Source organism: Amblyomma americanum, chromosome 1 (genome assembly GCF_052857255.1).
Source record: "Amblyomma americanum isolate KBUSLIRL-KWMA chromosome 1, ASM5285725v1, whole genome shotgun sequence".
NCBI lineage: Eukaryota > Metazoa > Arthropoda > Arachnida > Ixodida > Ixodidae > Amblyomma > Amblyomma americanum.
In genome coordinates this window covers 17,202,163-17,218,774 of record NC_135497.1, presented here as the reverse complement: position 1 = coordinate 17,218,774, position 16,612 = coordinate 17,202,163, and the positions used below count along the sequence as shown (strand labels likewise).

At 48.2% G+C, this 16,612-nt stretch overlaps 1 protein-coding gene across 5 annotated transcripts in view; it reads left to right on the top strand.

The window, feature by feature from the left end:
* The window catches only part of LOC144110515 (protein FAM184A-like), a 122,428-nt gene that overhangs the window by 77,787 nt on the left and 28,029 nt on the right, over window positions 1–16,612 (top strand). For all 5 annotated transcript variants that reach the window (XM_077643517.1, XM_077643526.1, XM_077643508.1 and 2 more), the window contains 6 exons: window positions 146–385; window positions 3,616–3,725; window positions 9,081–9,192; window positions 9,753–9,884; window positions 12,706–12,772; window positions 14,266–14,387. In XM_077643517.1, the coding sequence (XP_077499643.1) occupies window positions 146–385; window positions 3,616–3,725; window positions 9,081–9,192; window positions 9,753–9,884; window positions 12,706–12,772; window positions 14,266–14,387 (783 nt within the window). The remainder of the gene's footprint in view (window positions 1–145; window positions 386–3,615; window positions 3,726–9,080; window positions 9,193–9,752; window positions 9,885–12,705; window positions 12,773–14,265; window positions 14,388–16,612) is intronic.

The following is a 16,612-nucleotide window of genomic DNA, read 5'->3' as shown; positions in this document are numbered from 1 at the left end:
TCCTGTGTTTGTCTCTTTTGAATGAGCAACGTGGTTCTTCAAAGTGGGTCCTATTGTACAGAACAACAGAAATTTGTGGAAAAAACTCACGGGCAGGGAGACATGACGCTGCAACATGGCGTTTCTTTTCCTCGTGAAACCGCAGGACTCCCAGAGGGAGCTGTCTGCCAAGCAGCACAAGTTGGAAGAGCTCGAGCGGAGGCTCAACACTTTCCGGGACGAGTCCAAGTGTCTCAAGCTGATTCAGGCACAGCTGAAAGACTCACTTTTCGAATCGGAAAACAAAGTAAGCCAGCTAACCGAAGACCTGGACCTGAAGACGCAAGCCTTGAACGCTAAAGAACGCCATGCGAACGCTCTCTGGGAAGATGTAAAGAAACTCAAGGTAAGACCCTGGCGCGCCTGCATCTTGCCGCTAGCAGTGTGTTTAACCTGGTAAACATTGAGATTGGCTCTTTTCAAAGCAGCTGTGACGGAGGCCCTTGCATAGTTTTGGGGTGGTCTATATCTATAGCTAAGAAATCGGTTCGCTCACATCCGCACAAGCAGTGGTATAATTATTGATTTGAAGCTTACATTACTCAACTGACCAATACTATTACCAGCCGCAACTGTGGGCTGGCCGGTGATGCGCTGGGGCTTATCGACGTACCGTTTCTGCAACCAATACTGTGGGGAAAATGCAATTTTGTTACGCCCTTTCTTTTTTTCTTGTAAGGAGTGACATTTCAGAGAGGAGATTTCACGCTTTCAATTATATCGCTTAATGAAAAAGTTTAGCACAGGAAACACAAGTTCAGCACTTCTAGCAATCACCACAGGCGCATGACCACCGCTGCGGCTTGCCGCAGTTGGCAAAAATAAGCAGAAGTGTCGTCGTTCTTTATTTACATAGTCAGTGGTATTATGAATACTGGGCGGCCTATGGCACAGAACACGGCGCAGCGCGGATTGCTGAAAAACGAGACGAATTTGCCAGCCCGAATGCTGCTGCATCGGAGTAGCATGACGTCTTCTTGCGCATGTAGCGCACGCAAGCAATTGTCGCTGTGTGTATAGTTCACGCATCCAGTGGCGTGCGATTTGCAGCAAGACCTACTACGTACCATTTTTGCCAAAAGCAACCGAGCGGCGGCGTTGCGGTGTCCGGCGCTGTACAGCGCTGGCCGCTGCTCCCCGGCTGCGAGTGTCAGCTGGCTGGCGCCCTTGTTCAGTATGACAGTGCTCCGAAGGCGCAAAACAGCTTGTCGCTTTCTTATCACCCAAGGAAGGAGAGCAAGGTCGGAGGCTTACAGTTTACACTCGCAGCCAGGGAGCAGCTGGTAGCGCTGGAGACCGTAGCGCCGCCGCTCGGCTGGTCGGACACTTCTGGCAAAGACGGCACGGTTACATGCACGACGTCAAACAAGGTGCATTCGCATAATGGCAGGGAAACACGAGGCCGCTACGCGTCTTCAGTGGTGCGTGCTTGGACCTTCTTGGAGTTATGATCTGAGAAATACTGGCTTACCAGAGTTTGGTGCTAGTCGGCATATCTGGCTTTGCAAGCTGACGGCAGATTGACCTGTACGCCTTGGAAGAAATTGAGAGCGGCCGGGGGCTTCTTGTCAACAGCGCCTCATTCCCAGGCTATCTCAAAAAGTAGGATAAAATTTTCAAAACTTGAGCTAGCTGCAACTTCCCGTTCAACAACCACATGAAGGAAGGATTAGGAGGAGAACAGAGAACACCCGGAAGAAAGCGCTTTCAAATTCTCGCCTCATCCCTCAGTAATAATACGCCGTGCATGATCGACAAAAAGGGAAAGGCCTGCGCCCGCACGGATACCTTCTTGAATTTCAGCTACAGACCGTGTGCAGTACACAGTATGCAGCGGGTTTCCATGAAAAGCCAGAAAAAAACAGCATCACGCTGCAAACGCTGCTGCAATCTGCGCTCAAGGGTGGCTACGAGCACTTTTCGCTTCCAGTCAGCGCGTCACCATGGTGTGCGATACACCACCCGCTGCGGAGGGGGCCATAGGCGAAATGAAATTTCGCACGGGCTGGTGCTGTGCTTTATAGTACCTGATGGTCAGTGTGCGAAGTAAGAGCGAGATTTATCGTGTGAGCCCTTCCTTCTCATAGGCAGATGGCAAGTACAATGAATATATGCATAGCTGTGGGCCTCTATAGCGGCGGCTGTGCACCACGGCGAACATTCGTTCCGTTCCCATTTGGACGTTGCACTAAGGAACGCGTGTCTAGTGTGTACGCATGACGCTGGTTTCAGAAGACAAAACTCGTTCTTTTCATGCCACGTGTGTCGGACACATTATCGCGAATCAGATGTGAACAGTCAAGCAAAGACAATTAATACTATCGGCTCCAAAGGCCCCAGTTGGCATACGCGTCTCGGAAAGCTGGGTGCATGAGCCTATGCGTCCCAACGGAGCGCTGCTGTAGCTCGTAGGCGTGAGTGCACGGGGAAATTTCACGTGGTCTAAACGTACGCGACCAACGTATTTTGGTCCTGCGCCTGGCACGCTGTGTGTTAGCAGACGCTGGTGACACGCAAGCCAGTTATTTCCTCTTGCCTACAAGCTGAGTCCCAGTGTTGGAGGTAACGCGTTACAAGTACCGGCGTTACCGGTAACGCCTTACTTTTTTCGGTAATTTAGTAACGCACTCGTTACCAATTCGGAACTGTAACTGGTAACGTACCTACGTTAACATTTTTCGGTAACGTGAGGTGTCGCGTTACTAGTTACTTTTTGTTCCAGTTGTGACCCACTCCGTTCCCTTTTTCTAGAAAAAAAAAAGCGCAGAGCACCTAAAGTGATGTAAATAAACAAAATGTACAGCTGTTTCCCGAAAACCATTGTTGGGGCTCGCGTGCAAGACAGAAAACAGCTGCCCTTGACAACGCAAACAACTAAAAAAAGACAATAGCCGTAAAGCACGAAACCCCTGCACGAACACGCATTCACACTTTCCTTCACCTACCTCCTCCCCTTCCCAAACCACTCACACACACAACTCTACAGAGTGGAAGCATGCCGAGCATTTTGGAACATCACATTATTCAGAATTACTCTAAATTTGTTGACAGTTCAGCGTTGTTTTCTTTGTGAAGTTAGAATTGATGATGGAGTGTCATTTTCTGTTTAATGCCACATTCAGAAGATGGGTTCACCATGTGCTACATAGTTAGAATCCAACACTTGTAACTCTACAGGCAACATTACGCCACTATAACATTGCTAAGCTTCTGCACATTTGTGCAAACTATTCTCGTTAAATCAGGATATCGCGTAAAATCGTTGTTTGGGCTAGATGTTATATGTGAAATGTGAGCTTTATAAAATTGTTATTGTAAGTTCTTTAGGTGACGAAAACTTAAAAATTATATCCATGAAGTAACGGCATAGTAACGTGCAATACTTTTTTTCGGTAACGCTAACGATAACGCGTTACCTTTTTTGTAGGTAACGTAGGCCGGTAACGCGTTTCTTTTTGTTGACGTAACGAGTAACGTATTTAGTTACTTTTTTCGGTAACGCCTACAACACTGCTGAGTCCACTTACTCAGCGCCCATTTCAGTTGTGCCTAAAAAAAAGTTCCTTTTCGTTTCAGTGGGAGGTCACGGAAGCCATTGAAGAGAAAGAAGCTTTGCTGAGTGAGTCCCGAAGGCTGCTCGATCGGACACAGCGGGAAATCAACAACGCGTGGGAGTCTAAACTGAAGTAGGTGACGATAGCGTGCTGGGAATGTTCTTCCCACAGAAACTTGCTGGTGTTTTAAAAATCTGGAAGCCTTACAGGTGCTCTCCTCACACTGTGCTCCGGCCACCTCTTTCAAGAGCAGCGGTGGCACACCCTGGCCGAATAGCTGACTGGCCACGCAAAGTAACAAACGATTGAGGCACAGTATCGAACGCGATGAGCGCTGAACTGCAACCGACGTCGCAAACCTCTTTTCCGCTTAAGGTTAATGGAGAAATTTTGAACGGTGGCAAGACGAACAAGACCACGTTTTCGAGCAGCGGACAAATATTTCGCACTGAAATTGACGATATACAGGAAAATGAAAGGGAGAAGAACAAACGCACAAAAAGCACGGAAGAAGCTGGCTTAAGTGTTGCGTCCGTTGTTTCCTGTATTTGGCGATTCTTCGGCACCCACGAAAAATACGTGTGCACGTTCACTTGTGGCATTGTCTGGCCATGCGGCTACCGACCGATCCCTGCAGCGGCAGTTTTTTGATGGTGAAAAGACTGGAAAAGGTGGCATGCGATGCAATATATGGCTCCTGTATAGTCTCCCCATTTCTATGCGCGCTTTGTATAGCAGGCAAGACCACGAAGCAAGCTGCGAAAAAACGCCAACTCTCTATCGCAGCGTTTCGGTGCTATGACGGCAGACCCTTCGAGAACTGCCACTGGTTTCCTGCTTTTTTTTTTGGGGGGGGGGGGTGGCAGGGCAGTACTAGATAACTTGTAGATCAGGAAGTTGCAAATTAATGCCCCAGTTTAGCACTCACGTGCAGTCCGATGCACTGGTGTGGCAGGTTGACTCCATCGCTTTCGCCGAGTCACAGGCCAGCAGAAGACAGTATAGGCGAAAAGAAAGCAAGAAAGTCTCGAATTGCGCCGCACATTATACGAAAGGGCCCAAGTGGTAATGCTCTGCGTTTCTGGCTCCGACTGCTACATGGCTACGTGAGCCGAGGAACGCAAAACGCTTCTTCCCGCTTGCGTCCTTGCAGTTGCTGCGTGCGGCGGCATACGTAGGGAGAAGCTTTCTGCTGCACTGCCACCCCAGCTTCAGTTCAAAGAACCTGTCATAACTCCAACGGGCAGCACACAGAGCAGTGTCCCCCCAATTTTCTTTGCCCAGCGGTACAAACTGAGCCACTGCGAGGGACCAACGGGGCACGGGGAGTGCCCCGAGAGGCGTCGCAATCCAAAAAGTCTACGCGGTCAAGCGAAAACAAAACTGCAACGCGGAGCCATGAAGGCGCAGTTTGATCTCTGCGTAGCGGCGGCTTCTTTTCACTGCGATATGGGATGGAAGTTATGACGGTTTAAATAAAAATCTCGTTCATTTTAATGACGGGTAATGAAGTGCCATAGGCCAGTTATGTTCAGCGATGGTTGTGCAGCTGATCCCGAATTTCGGCCGTGGATGTATACTGCCCGTTTTTCACTTTTGCGTCACTTTTTTTCTCGCCATCGGTGACGCTTTGTCATTGTTTCAAAGCACTGACTGACTGACTGATGCAGCTTAGGTTAACGTTTGGCTTTAGTTTAGTTTTAGTTTTATGGGGGTCTAACGTCCCAAAGCGACTCAGACTGTGAGGGACGCCGTAGTGAAGGGCTCCGGGTAATTTCGACCACCAGGGGTTCTTTAACGTGCACTGACATCGCACAGCACACGGGTCTCTAGAATTTCGACTCCATCGAAACTTGACCGCCGCGCGTCGGATCGAACCCCCGTCTTTCGGGTCAGCAGCCGAGTGCCATAACCACTGAGCCACCGCGGCGGCTAACCTTTGATTTTCATGCCGTTGCATCAGCAAAGTAAAGCGTCCAGCGTTCTGCCGTGCTCCCTTCCTCCGCTTGTATCAGTTATACTGGTTATCCCGAGCACTTTTCAGTTTCTTTCTCCGCTGGCTGCGTATGCAAAATCTTCGCATAGTAGCGCAGTCCGCGCCGCCAGATGGAAGCCGCCGTTACCGGTATTACAGGCACCTTTGCGGCGCGTTGTGTTTCTGCCAGTTCAAAGCCGTGCGCAGTAACATCGCAAGTATGAGTAAAATCGTCAATCTGCATTGAAGAGATGAGGGGGAAAAATTACGGGGACACCTAACCTCCACCTTGAGGGTATGACGCTACAGCGCGAAAGGTTGTTTTCTACTCTTTTTGTTAATTAGCACCTCTTTCTAGTTACACACACTCATTAGCATCCATCAGTGGGCATACTAGACCACGTGATATACCACAAGAGACAAAAGGTCTCCATTTAACGATGTCCCCCGAACGTGCTTAAATGGCCTACGAATAGCGTGTCTAACTCGCAACCCTAAGGTCAGGGGTTCAATTCCCAGCGAATTGCCTCCAGTTTCTTTTCTCCGTGATTACATTACCTTGCATCTTTAAATTTATAATAATAATTGGTTTTCCCATCTTTAAATTTAATGACGACATTTCAGTCATGCTACGATTTCGTAGTCACAATTTAAGTCGAGTTGCAATCATTATCACTCCACAGTCGAGCTTATCAATATCCACTCTAACGCTATCGCGTTAAAAATCATTCCGGCTTATGTAATCGGCATTATATAAGCGCATAGTGGGGCACCGCTGTGCGTGTGATCGTGTCTTCTCTTTATTTCTGAATCCCGGCGGCGGCGGTCGAATTTCGATGGAGGCGAAATTCTAGAGGCCCATGTACTGTGCGATGTCAGTGCACGTTAAAGAACCCCAGGTGGTCGAAATTTCCGGAGACCTCCACTACGGTGTCCCTCATAGCATGAGTCGCTTTGGGACGTTAAACCCCCATAAACCATAAACCAATCTTTATTTCTGCAAAAAAACGTCTTCGATAAGCAAGCAGCATAACAAGGTTGATTAAAATTCTTATAAGTTCGTCACGTTTTTTAGTCCTGAACACTTCGAACCTGTTCGACGCGGTCCGAACCGGTTCGAACCGGAACGAAATGTGGCTCCTGAGCCGAACCCGGAAAAATTCGTGTTCAGCACACTGTAATGAAGTGAGAGCCGCGACGTCTCAGCGACGGAGTCGATGTATTGTGTTGCAAAGACGAGCATACTACAGTAACGTATATTACCTGGCTAGTTGGTTATGCATGTTAACGTTTGATTAAGACGCTACGTGAACACACACGAAAAGAGCGGAGAAAAAGAGAGGCGCTTGTGCTCGTCGTGCCCTCTGTTTGTGTGTTAATGTAGCGCGTTGTTCAAAACAAGCATACTACTTCCCGCGTTACGAGTGGCTGCTATTAGACGCTAGATAGATAGACAGATACTACCGGTATCCCCTTTGAATCAGAGCGGTGGCGAGTGTTATATCTGCCCGGTAAATCAGTGGGGTTGTTCTATTCATTTTACGCTTTTTTCCTTATATACTTTGAATCATATTCTCTCCCTTTTTTTCTTCCTTTCACTGTTCCTTGTTATTTTCCTGTTCATGCCACCGTGCTATTCCCTCTCCATCTATCTGGTGCGCCACAAAGTGCAGATATCCGAGTTTCTTGCGCCATGAGAATGGCTTACTGAACGCGGTTTTGGCCAACGTTTCGACAAGAGCACTTGTCTTCGTCGAGTCTTGTCGAAACTGCCTTGTCAAAACTTTGGCTAGCACACTGTGGCTTCTGCCTCCCTTGTTCACGTTTTGTTTTTAAGAAACCCACCTTCCTCCCCTCTCTCTATCGTGAATGCGTTTTCATTTTTTATTGCGCTAGCACAAAACCCCAAAATTCATATTTTGCCGATGTTTGTCTGTCCGGAGCCTCTCGCCGTGACAGTGAGGTTGTCCGGGAAGAGCAACCTTGGTCTCACAAGCCCCACAGGTGGCAGCGCCTGTCATCGCTTGGCAGTGGCGCATCGATTAACCGCTGCACCACCGCGCCAGGAGGGGTATGAGGGCCCCCAGCGATCTATGAACGTAGAGAATGACCAATTCCGCATTTATGGACAGCAACCCATTAACGCTATCGCGTCATATACCCACAAGGCGTAGGTTCGCTGATCTTTGTCTGAAGGCTGCTTGGCATTGAAGACCGAGTCTCGAACCGCCAAGCCGAAGTGCCAGCGCACCCAATTCGTATTTGGCCTAACCACGCTAAATCGTCGGCCATTTTTTTCTATTATTGATTACACAGGTCCAAGGAGGACAGGCACAATTTAGTAAATGGTCGAAGAGTGCAGAAATAATAACTAAGCAGATATAAGAAATTACAAACGAGAATCTTAAGATTCCCCTATACTTTTTGATCTCGGTGATGGTTGGCTTCCTTCATATTTATGTTATTACGAGCTCCTCATTGCCTTTTCCTTGTCTGCGCAAAAGTTAACTTCTGACAGCTGAAATTATACTGCGTTTCGCGTAACTCCTGAATCTGTTTTAGAGAATACACTGAGAAAATATGGATTTCATTTCCGTGCAATATCTTCCGAACCTCTCACTACGTTTCCATCAACTAATATTTCTGTAACACAGTTCTTGCTATCGCCCAGATAATTCCAAAATTTGCTGAGGTCACCTTTCAGAAACTCTGTCACGTGGTGTTAAAGTAGGAGCCCTTTGATTCATGTACAGCGCACCCAAGATTCTTTTTTTAGCAGTCGGACAAGCCTATACTGGTCGTTAATTATTTCTGGTCTTCTTATTTTTCGCTTTAGGTGCTAACGCCTCATTCGATGTGAAAGTTTAGGCACTCTTTGCGCTTATTTGCAACGAAGACATTTGGACAACATCGACACATCTTAATGAACCACGCCCATAACTCGCTGACATTATTACTTTCATTGAAGTCGGATAAACATCGCCTTAAAAACCTGAAAAACTCAAAAACTCAGAGAAGGTCAACTGCGGGTAGATTGTTCAAGCCAAAATTGTTCAGATCGATGCCGAATGTATTCGGACATTTGGCGTTTCAATTCTGGCCCGTATCGCTGGGGCGTTATGTAAAGAAAGCAGCCAGTACATCGCCCGCTTTGTAAACTCGAAGCGTCAGAACCCTTACGGATATATTTAATAACGACCAGTACCTGCGCTCGGCATTAATGATTTCTGAAATAGTTGCTAGTGCACTCGTGTGTTATGACATCGCTGCAATGTGTCACCACCCATTTAAGGTGCTGCCGTCCCACAGGAGTGAGCATCTAGAAGGATTGTGCACAGCGCAAAGAAGACGGGGACGTAGGAAGAACACAAACACGAGCGCTGCGTTCTTTGATCAGCGGTCGTCTTTTTTGCGCTGTATACAATCATGGATTACCTGCTCGCCCAATCATCTGGTGTAGAAGGACTACGCACGAAGCACGGCTAACCTGCTCACAATACTGGCCCATGCAGAAGCGAGCTGGCGACGCAGCGAGCCCTGGGCCAACTAGACGACGACCGGGCGCTGCTGCAGGGCCGGGCGACCGAGGAGCGCACTGCCCGGGTCGTCGCCCTAAGCGAGCGGGTGAGGAGACACCCCATCACCGAGAATAAATGGCGTTCTCCTCCCTCAACTGCGCCCTGAAAGGTTGACCCGCGAGGTGTCGCCGCCCGGTTTGTGTCTTCTGCAAGTGACCTCCGCGATGGGCTTAGAACCCCGCAAGTATGCCCTGCGTAGAAGCCGGCCGCTTAACGCCGGCGATGGCAGCAGCGACTTGTCGGCGGGTTAATGGAATGGCGGACGGGCCGTTCAAATGAATAAGTTACAGCTCATTTCATCAGTTATCCTGTGCAGGATATTTACGGCGACCTGCTATGTTTATAGAACTTCTTGGACGCTATGATGAATTTCAAGTGCGTCAGGAGGCATTTCACCTAGCAAAACGAGAAAAGTGACTAAAAATGGCCATCTGTTCTTTTTTTTTTTCGGAGAATGTAGCAGTTGCTTTGAGAACACGTTCATCATTGCGGGCTTTCCCCACTAGTGCTGTTTCCTCTTGTGCCGGCATACATGGCTTGTGGTCAGTGTGACATGAGGCGGCAGTGTGCATTGCGAGGCGAATTTCCGCTTCGCACTGTCCGCAGCTGGAGGCTCAGGGCCAGCAGGCGCAGTGCGACAGGCGGCGCCTCGAGGAGCGGCTGGAGCAGACCGCCGCCGACGGCGCGGCGACCCTCAAGAGGCAGCACGAAGGACACAACAGACTCTGGCTGCCCAAGGTGAGACCCCCGCTCTCCCCACCCGGAAAACAACGATGAACACGACGTATTAGTTGCGGGACATATTTATTTATTACTCCCAGTCCAGCTTCCGAGAACTACCAGGCGGTGACGCTGTGTATGAGTTGAAGCTAAAGTCACTGGGAAAAAATCTCCGAGTACCGCATTCGTTTTGCCTCCATAAAAACGCTAAGGCGCCCGTGTGCTGTGCGAGCTCAGTGCACGTTAATGATCCTTAGGTGGTCGAAATTATTCCGGAGCCCTCCACTACGGCACCTCTTTCTTCCTTTCTTCTTTCACTCCCTCCTTTATCCCTTGCCTTACGGCGCGGTTCAGGTGTCCGCCGATATATGAGACAGGTACTGCGCCACTTCCTTTCCCCCAAAACCAATTATTATTATTATTATTATTATTATTATTATTATTATTATTATTATTATTATTATTATTATTATTATTATTATTATTATTCGTTTCTCGTGCTGCCGGCATGGATGTTATATGGAAGGCATATGGTCCACGCCACAACCCAGTGTTGCGAGAACAGGTGGAAGGAGCTTTCACAGGTAAATTGCGTAGAGCAGCACCCTTCCAACGCGCCTCTGGCCTCTCCCCTAGCACCTGCATATGTGCACAAAGTGCTTCGTAAACGAGGGTCAAAATGTTTCGCTTCCTGTTCCTTGTATCTGTTAGTTTACGATAACGTCGATTTGAGCGGTTGCAACTGCGCGGGGTTTTAAATTATTACCTAAAATAACTACGCTGAGAAGGCCAGATACGGCATCACAAATGTGATTGTTGTACTGGAAACACTACGCAGCGGCAGCCATACACCTAGCATATCCGGAGGCGTGGAGAGAATCAATCACTCAACTTTCTTTTCGCATGCTGACAAGAAAACGCTGCTGCATTGCGGCTTGATTGAGTTCCATTCAGCCATCAGCGGTGACGTACGATACATTTATACACGAATGCAAAAATTTGCTTCATTATTTGTGATAAAAAAAACAGGCAAGATACTGAGGAAAAACATACACATCGTTCGAAATGTGGGAAATAGGTAAGAAAAATGAGATAATACGTTAATACTTTGTGTAGTGACATGCCGACAATCTACATATACTGTTTTTTGTGCATTTTTAGTTCATTATCAGTGTGTTGTGCATCTTAGTGATTTAGTATTGGTGGTAGCGTATGCTGAGTCAACACTGTACCGTAATTATTTCATGACGATGGGACCAACCAAGGTGGATGATAACGAAAGCAGCCAGCTTGATAGCGATGGCGGTGCTCTGGCAAAGCTTCCAGTGACTCTATGGTTGAATCGTCAGTCTGAAGACCAAGTTTTGGTTCAGACGAGGTTCAAGATTTCCAAACGTTGGGCTAACCCAACGTCGCAACTGCTAGCTGTATATACTGCCAATAACAGAGGAGCCGGCCTATCTGTGCCATTAGCGCTGACGAACGTGTGCTGCACGCATACACCCCGTCCCACAAGACGGCGAAGCATTCTAACGAAACGCACTGACTTAGTGAATGAATGCTGAGGCTATGTCCACAGGTTTTGCTTCTAAGCAATGTATTTATGCCCACGTGCAATCCATGGATGTGTTAAGCACCTGGGGCGGAGGTATAAAGGAACTTTACCTTCGAGAGATTTTCGAGACTTGTGCTTCAAAACGAGTTACACTGCAAGGTACTGAGCTAAAAAGCGTATTTATTTTAACGCAGCCGTACGTTTAGCGGCTACATTTGCACGTCTCCTGGTGGAAAATTGGAGAAAATAAAGGTCTATAGTTTGAGTGGGATTCGAAGCGCGCTGAGTCCTTTTGCGCCGACGCAAGCAAATGCTGAGATCGAAGGAGGAGGAGAGCACACGGGCCCGTCGATTGGCTCCCACTGGGCCACTATCGCGTGAAAGGAGAACGAAAGACTGTAAGAGTAGGCGCGCCGGCTACTTCAGCAACGTATATCCCCTCCGTTTCCAGCTGTCATACAGGTCGTGTGCAATGGGTACTTGCAGGTGCAATAGTCAGCTCCAACTTAGTGCGACATGCTGAAAACTGGCACTACTTTCGTACGCAGCGATGCAAAAAGAAGGATGTAAAGATTTATATAAAATATGGCCACTAGATGACCAAAGAGACACTCCTTGAAAAGATTTTTATCCGTTTGGAGCGCGCAGTGACTTTGTGATGCTTTCTGTCTTGCGTTCGTGGCCTCCCTCTTCTGCGCGCTCGCTCGTGCTTGTGGCGTTGTTCTCTTCTTGCGTGACAATTTTTGTGTGTCTGGTTTGCTCGTCGCGGGCACGAAATGCCCGTAAATATGCTTGTGCCAACGCTATAGCATCCTCGTTCCTAGCATCCGCCAGACGGACCTCACCTGGAACTCGTGACACTATTGCGGCTGCCGCGATGGAGCTTACAAGTGACGCAATTAAAATAGTTCATAAAGGTTCCCTTTATTGTATTGTTCATTGTGTACCCACGAGATCGCAACATTAGAAAACACGCATGTGTTCCTGAAGTGGGGTAATCGTAGAACAGATTAGACCGCACATTTTCGACACAGACTGTATACATAAGCCGCCTTTTACGCGGCAGTCTTTTTGTGAACGAGGATGCCGTATGCAACCGAAACAGCAGATTCGACTGTTTTTATGTGATAAGTGAGCCAAACATGGCCTTCTTAGACAGTAGGCTCCGAATGCTTGCGTCAAGAGAACAGTCGTCATCGTCGAGCTCTGCAAATCCTGTTCGACTCACCTGTCTTCCCTAGACGATAGAGTGCGGCAACAAAAAATGCACTCATTCTGTCGCAGGTCAGCCAAGGGGAACTCGGTCGTCAGGCGGTGCATCGACAAACGTTCCGGGTGCGGCCAGACGAAGGTAAATATAGCGGATTATTTAACGCGACAGCATCAAAGTCCTCGTCGGAGGAAAAATCCGGCCTCGTCGGTTCGTCATAAAAACCTGTTTGGTCAAGAAGGTGTGACATCAAAAGAATAGAAGAAACTGCATAAACCTTGCAGCCAGAAGCGGGATTCGAACCCGCGGTGGCGCTGCCTGATCAGTTTCGTTGGGTGCTGCAGTAGACCACCGCATCCCACAGGTTAAACTGCCAGCCTTTACCGCTGTGCTTTGAATGTCGTCGTCTTCCAAAAGTCACTCCAAAAGCAAGACGCCGCGGGCACTTGCATGTGAGAGCACAAGTTGGAAAGCGCTGGCCGGATTAGTGGCAACAAAAATAGGCGCAAATCTGGCGAGCAAGCTTGAGATCACACGGAACAGCGGGAGGACTTCTTTTATCATTGGTTGGAATGAACTGTTCTGTGGCACGGCTGTTAGCGGCCACCAGACAAGTGACCATGGCCGTAGTGTGCAAATTGATCATATATTGTAGTTCTAATGTGCGTTAATGGGCCTCATCAAGTGTAAAATATTTCGGTGTCATGCACTACTGTGTTCCTCAGGACCCTGTTTTAGGAACGTGGAAACCCTTCTGTATAAGTCCTTATCCTCAGGGAAAGCCTTGTATCAGTTATTCACGCCGCTCTGTGCTGAAAATGTTAGTTTTTTTACGTCATCAGATACGTTTACAGCGTAGTAAAATCGTTCAATACTGGTCTGCTGAGACATGAACAAATTAACTGCTGGCATGTTCAGCAGCTACTGAAAGTGACGTTTCATCACTCGACGCCTCACTGTAAATTGTTTGCAGGCAATCGCAGCGATTGTTACGCCGCCTAGTAGGAGAGTGTGAATACGCTCTAATGTTTATTTTTCGCAGTGGTACACGCGTCAGTACGAACCGCAGTGCAGCTAAAAGAACTCCAGCCAATTTTTGTTTCTAATAAATTCAATTTTTTTGGCGTCTTGTAGCTCTGTTAACATTTCCTCGCCAGAAGAACACGCATTACTAATTGCTGAAGAACATTTGAGTTGAAAAGTGAATATTTTTCTGTGACACCGATTCATACTGGTTACGCTGATGTCGCTGAGGTACAGGGGTCTTCGTGACCGCAATGATGCAACGGTGATGCTTTTAGCAGCCGCCAATGAAGCGCTCACTAAAACGCAATATTCATACGACGCCCCGAGAACAACGAAGCAAAATGAGGTATTTGCTTCACTCTGATTTAGACTGGCAGTCTTTTGGAACAGAAGTACATTAATGTCCGTCGCGTTTTTCAACATCTGCGTTTTATTTTCGTCGCTGACAGCAGTCTGATATTTAGACCAGCTCTTGAGTTCTGAGATACCACTTAGACTCTCCCAATGGAACCCGTACGAGTGATGACCATTTAAATTCAGCCATTTAACACTACTGCTCTGCGTGCGTAGGGCGAGAACATCGGTAACAAATTTCAATTCTCGTACAGAACTGTTTCAGGAGCAAACAGCTGACGGCAGCGAATCTAGGATGGCTGACCGGCACTTGAAGTACGCGGAGGAACAAGACAAACTGCTCAGGGACAGCGGCACTGACGGACGTCGTGTATTGGTTCGTTTTTATCGTTGTGTTCACTTTACTAGGTTTATTTTTTTGCATTATCATTTTGCTCAAGCGCTGTGCAGAATTGGCATCATAGTGGTCTGTGCGCGTCCGAAACAGGGGCCCCAACCACCCCTTCCTGCATTCCGGGAAGCTATAGATAGCCCGCCCAGTCCGGTCTCTTGAAAGCCGCAGAGCTCCAGAAAGCAAGCTGAAGGTCGCCCGGAGTTGCTTCGAACCGTCGAGGCCTGTAAGAAATGGCTTCCGCCTGAATGCTGAGCAGTTTGCTTAAAAATTAGGGGAGAAAAAAAGAGTTCATTGCATGGAAACAGTGCAGCAGACGGGACCAAGAAAGGAAGACACACACACGGGCGCTGCGCCCGTGTGTGTGTCTTCCTTTCTTGGTCCCGTCTGCTGCGTTGTTTCCATGCAAACAATCTACCAACTAGCCCGGCTTACTCCTTTATTGAAAATAGTTCAGCCCGCTCACCCACTGATATTTCATGCCCTTCAGCTCTAGCTAATGATGTCGAAAATGCGTGTGACAGGCCCGTAGAATCTGGTACTTTGTCCGAAAATTGTTACCAGGCCGAACCCACCCACCACTCGAAGTCGAAGGCCAGGAGCTCTTTATATAAGTGTGCGATGAGTCGAGAAGCAGATAGGGTAATACTGGTTTGTTCAGGACCAGCGATGGAGTGGGGACACCAAACCTTGGCTTCATTCTTTGTGAGGAATGATGCGCAAGACGCCAGTAAACATGGATCGTCGCGTGGCATAATTCAGGTTCTTCTCTTATGTTTCTGTCTCCGAATGGTTCGGTGACGGCAGCTGCGACAATGTTGGACATCGCAAGTTGGTTTGTTTTGCCGCCTCTGAGGACAGGCTAGCGTAAGAGATGGATGCAATTAAAACGGCGGAGCAGCTAATGTACCGTCGACTCATATGCGATGTCATTGCCACCCTTCGGCTTTTGAAACCAAAATAACGTGCGAGAATAAATAGAATTATGACTCATTTAGGGAGGGGAGGAGAATTCAAAGTGGTAATTCACGTGTAGTAGTGTATTACTTACCGCTGCAAAAGAGAACAATGCGAAAGCAATAATTTGGCGTCCCAACTCCTATCATCATCATCATCATCATAGTTGGCCTGCCACGCTTTCGCTGGATCATAAGTGACCACCAGTGCCATCCGAGGAAGCGTCACTGGCAGTGTAATTTCGGCAAGAGGCCACAAATCGGCTTTCGGAAAGCTGTGGAGATGAAGGCGCCTTTTTCACCCATTCTCATGTGTAGATTCAGCTTGGCCGGGTGCGTCACCTTGGCGACACCCGATCGGCCACGGACGGTCCCCTGCCGCGAAATCGACTCGCAAGTTTTGACAGAGGCTGGCAGCGCACTGCAGGCGTGACAGGAGAGGGGGCGCTGGTCACGTACGGGGGCACGGGGCTGACATTAGAGGTGCGCGAGTCGGTATTGGCTTCCTCTCCCTCACCTCACGTTAACCGAATAAGGGTCACGCGTGACTTGGTCGCTCTTGGCAACGCTTCTGGACGAGACTCAATTCCGTCGGAATTTGTGCGTAACTTGAGGAGTCAACCCTAGCACGGCGTTTGTTATACGTTGCGCCTGCACTGACCTTTGCCAGCTGTCATTAAGGTCTGCCTGCGACATACATAGGTGAAGCATTCTTATATGTCTGGCAAGTATGCTTCTGGGATCCAAAACCCGACGTATCGTAGCAAACCAGACGCTCACGTGGTTACTCTCTTGGCATTTACTTATACGTCCCATATGAAATCTTTTTTTTTTCTTTGAACGCGTTAGTATAAGAACCCCATGTTTAAGGAAACGCTCCGCCCTTTCGTCTCTCTGAAGCCTCGGTGGGCAGGTGGCGAAGTGGAAAGAGGAAAATCCCCTCTACGGTTTCACTGCAGAGGAGGCAGAAGAAGGAAGGGCGGAAGGCGACGGGTAGAGCGAGGAACGGCGTGTCACACGGTGATGTACAGTGTTGTAGGCGTTACCGGAAAAAGTAACTTAATACGTTACTCGTTACGCAAAAAAAGGAACGCGTTACCGCCCTACGTTAGGTACAGAAAAAAATGTAACGCGATACCATAACCCAAGAAAAAGTACCGCACGTTACTTTGCCGTTACTCCATGGCAATAAATTTTAATTAGCGCGTCTTCGCTGCAGGAACTCACGATAAAAATTTTATATAGCTCATATTT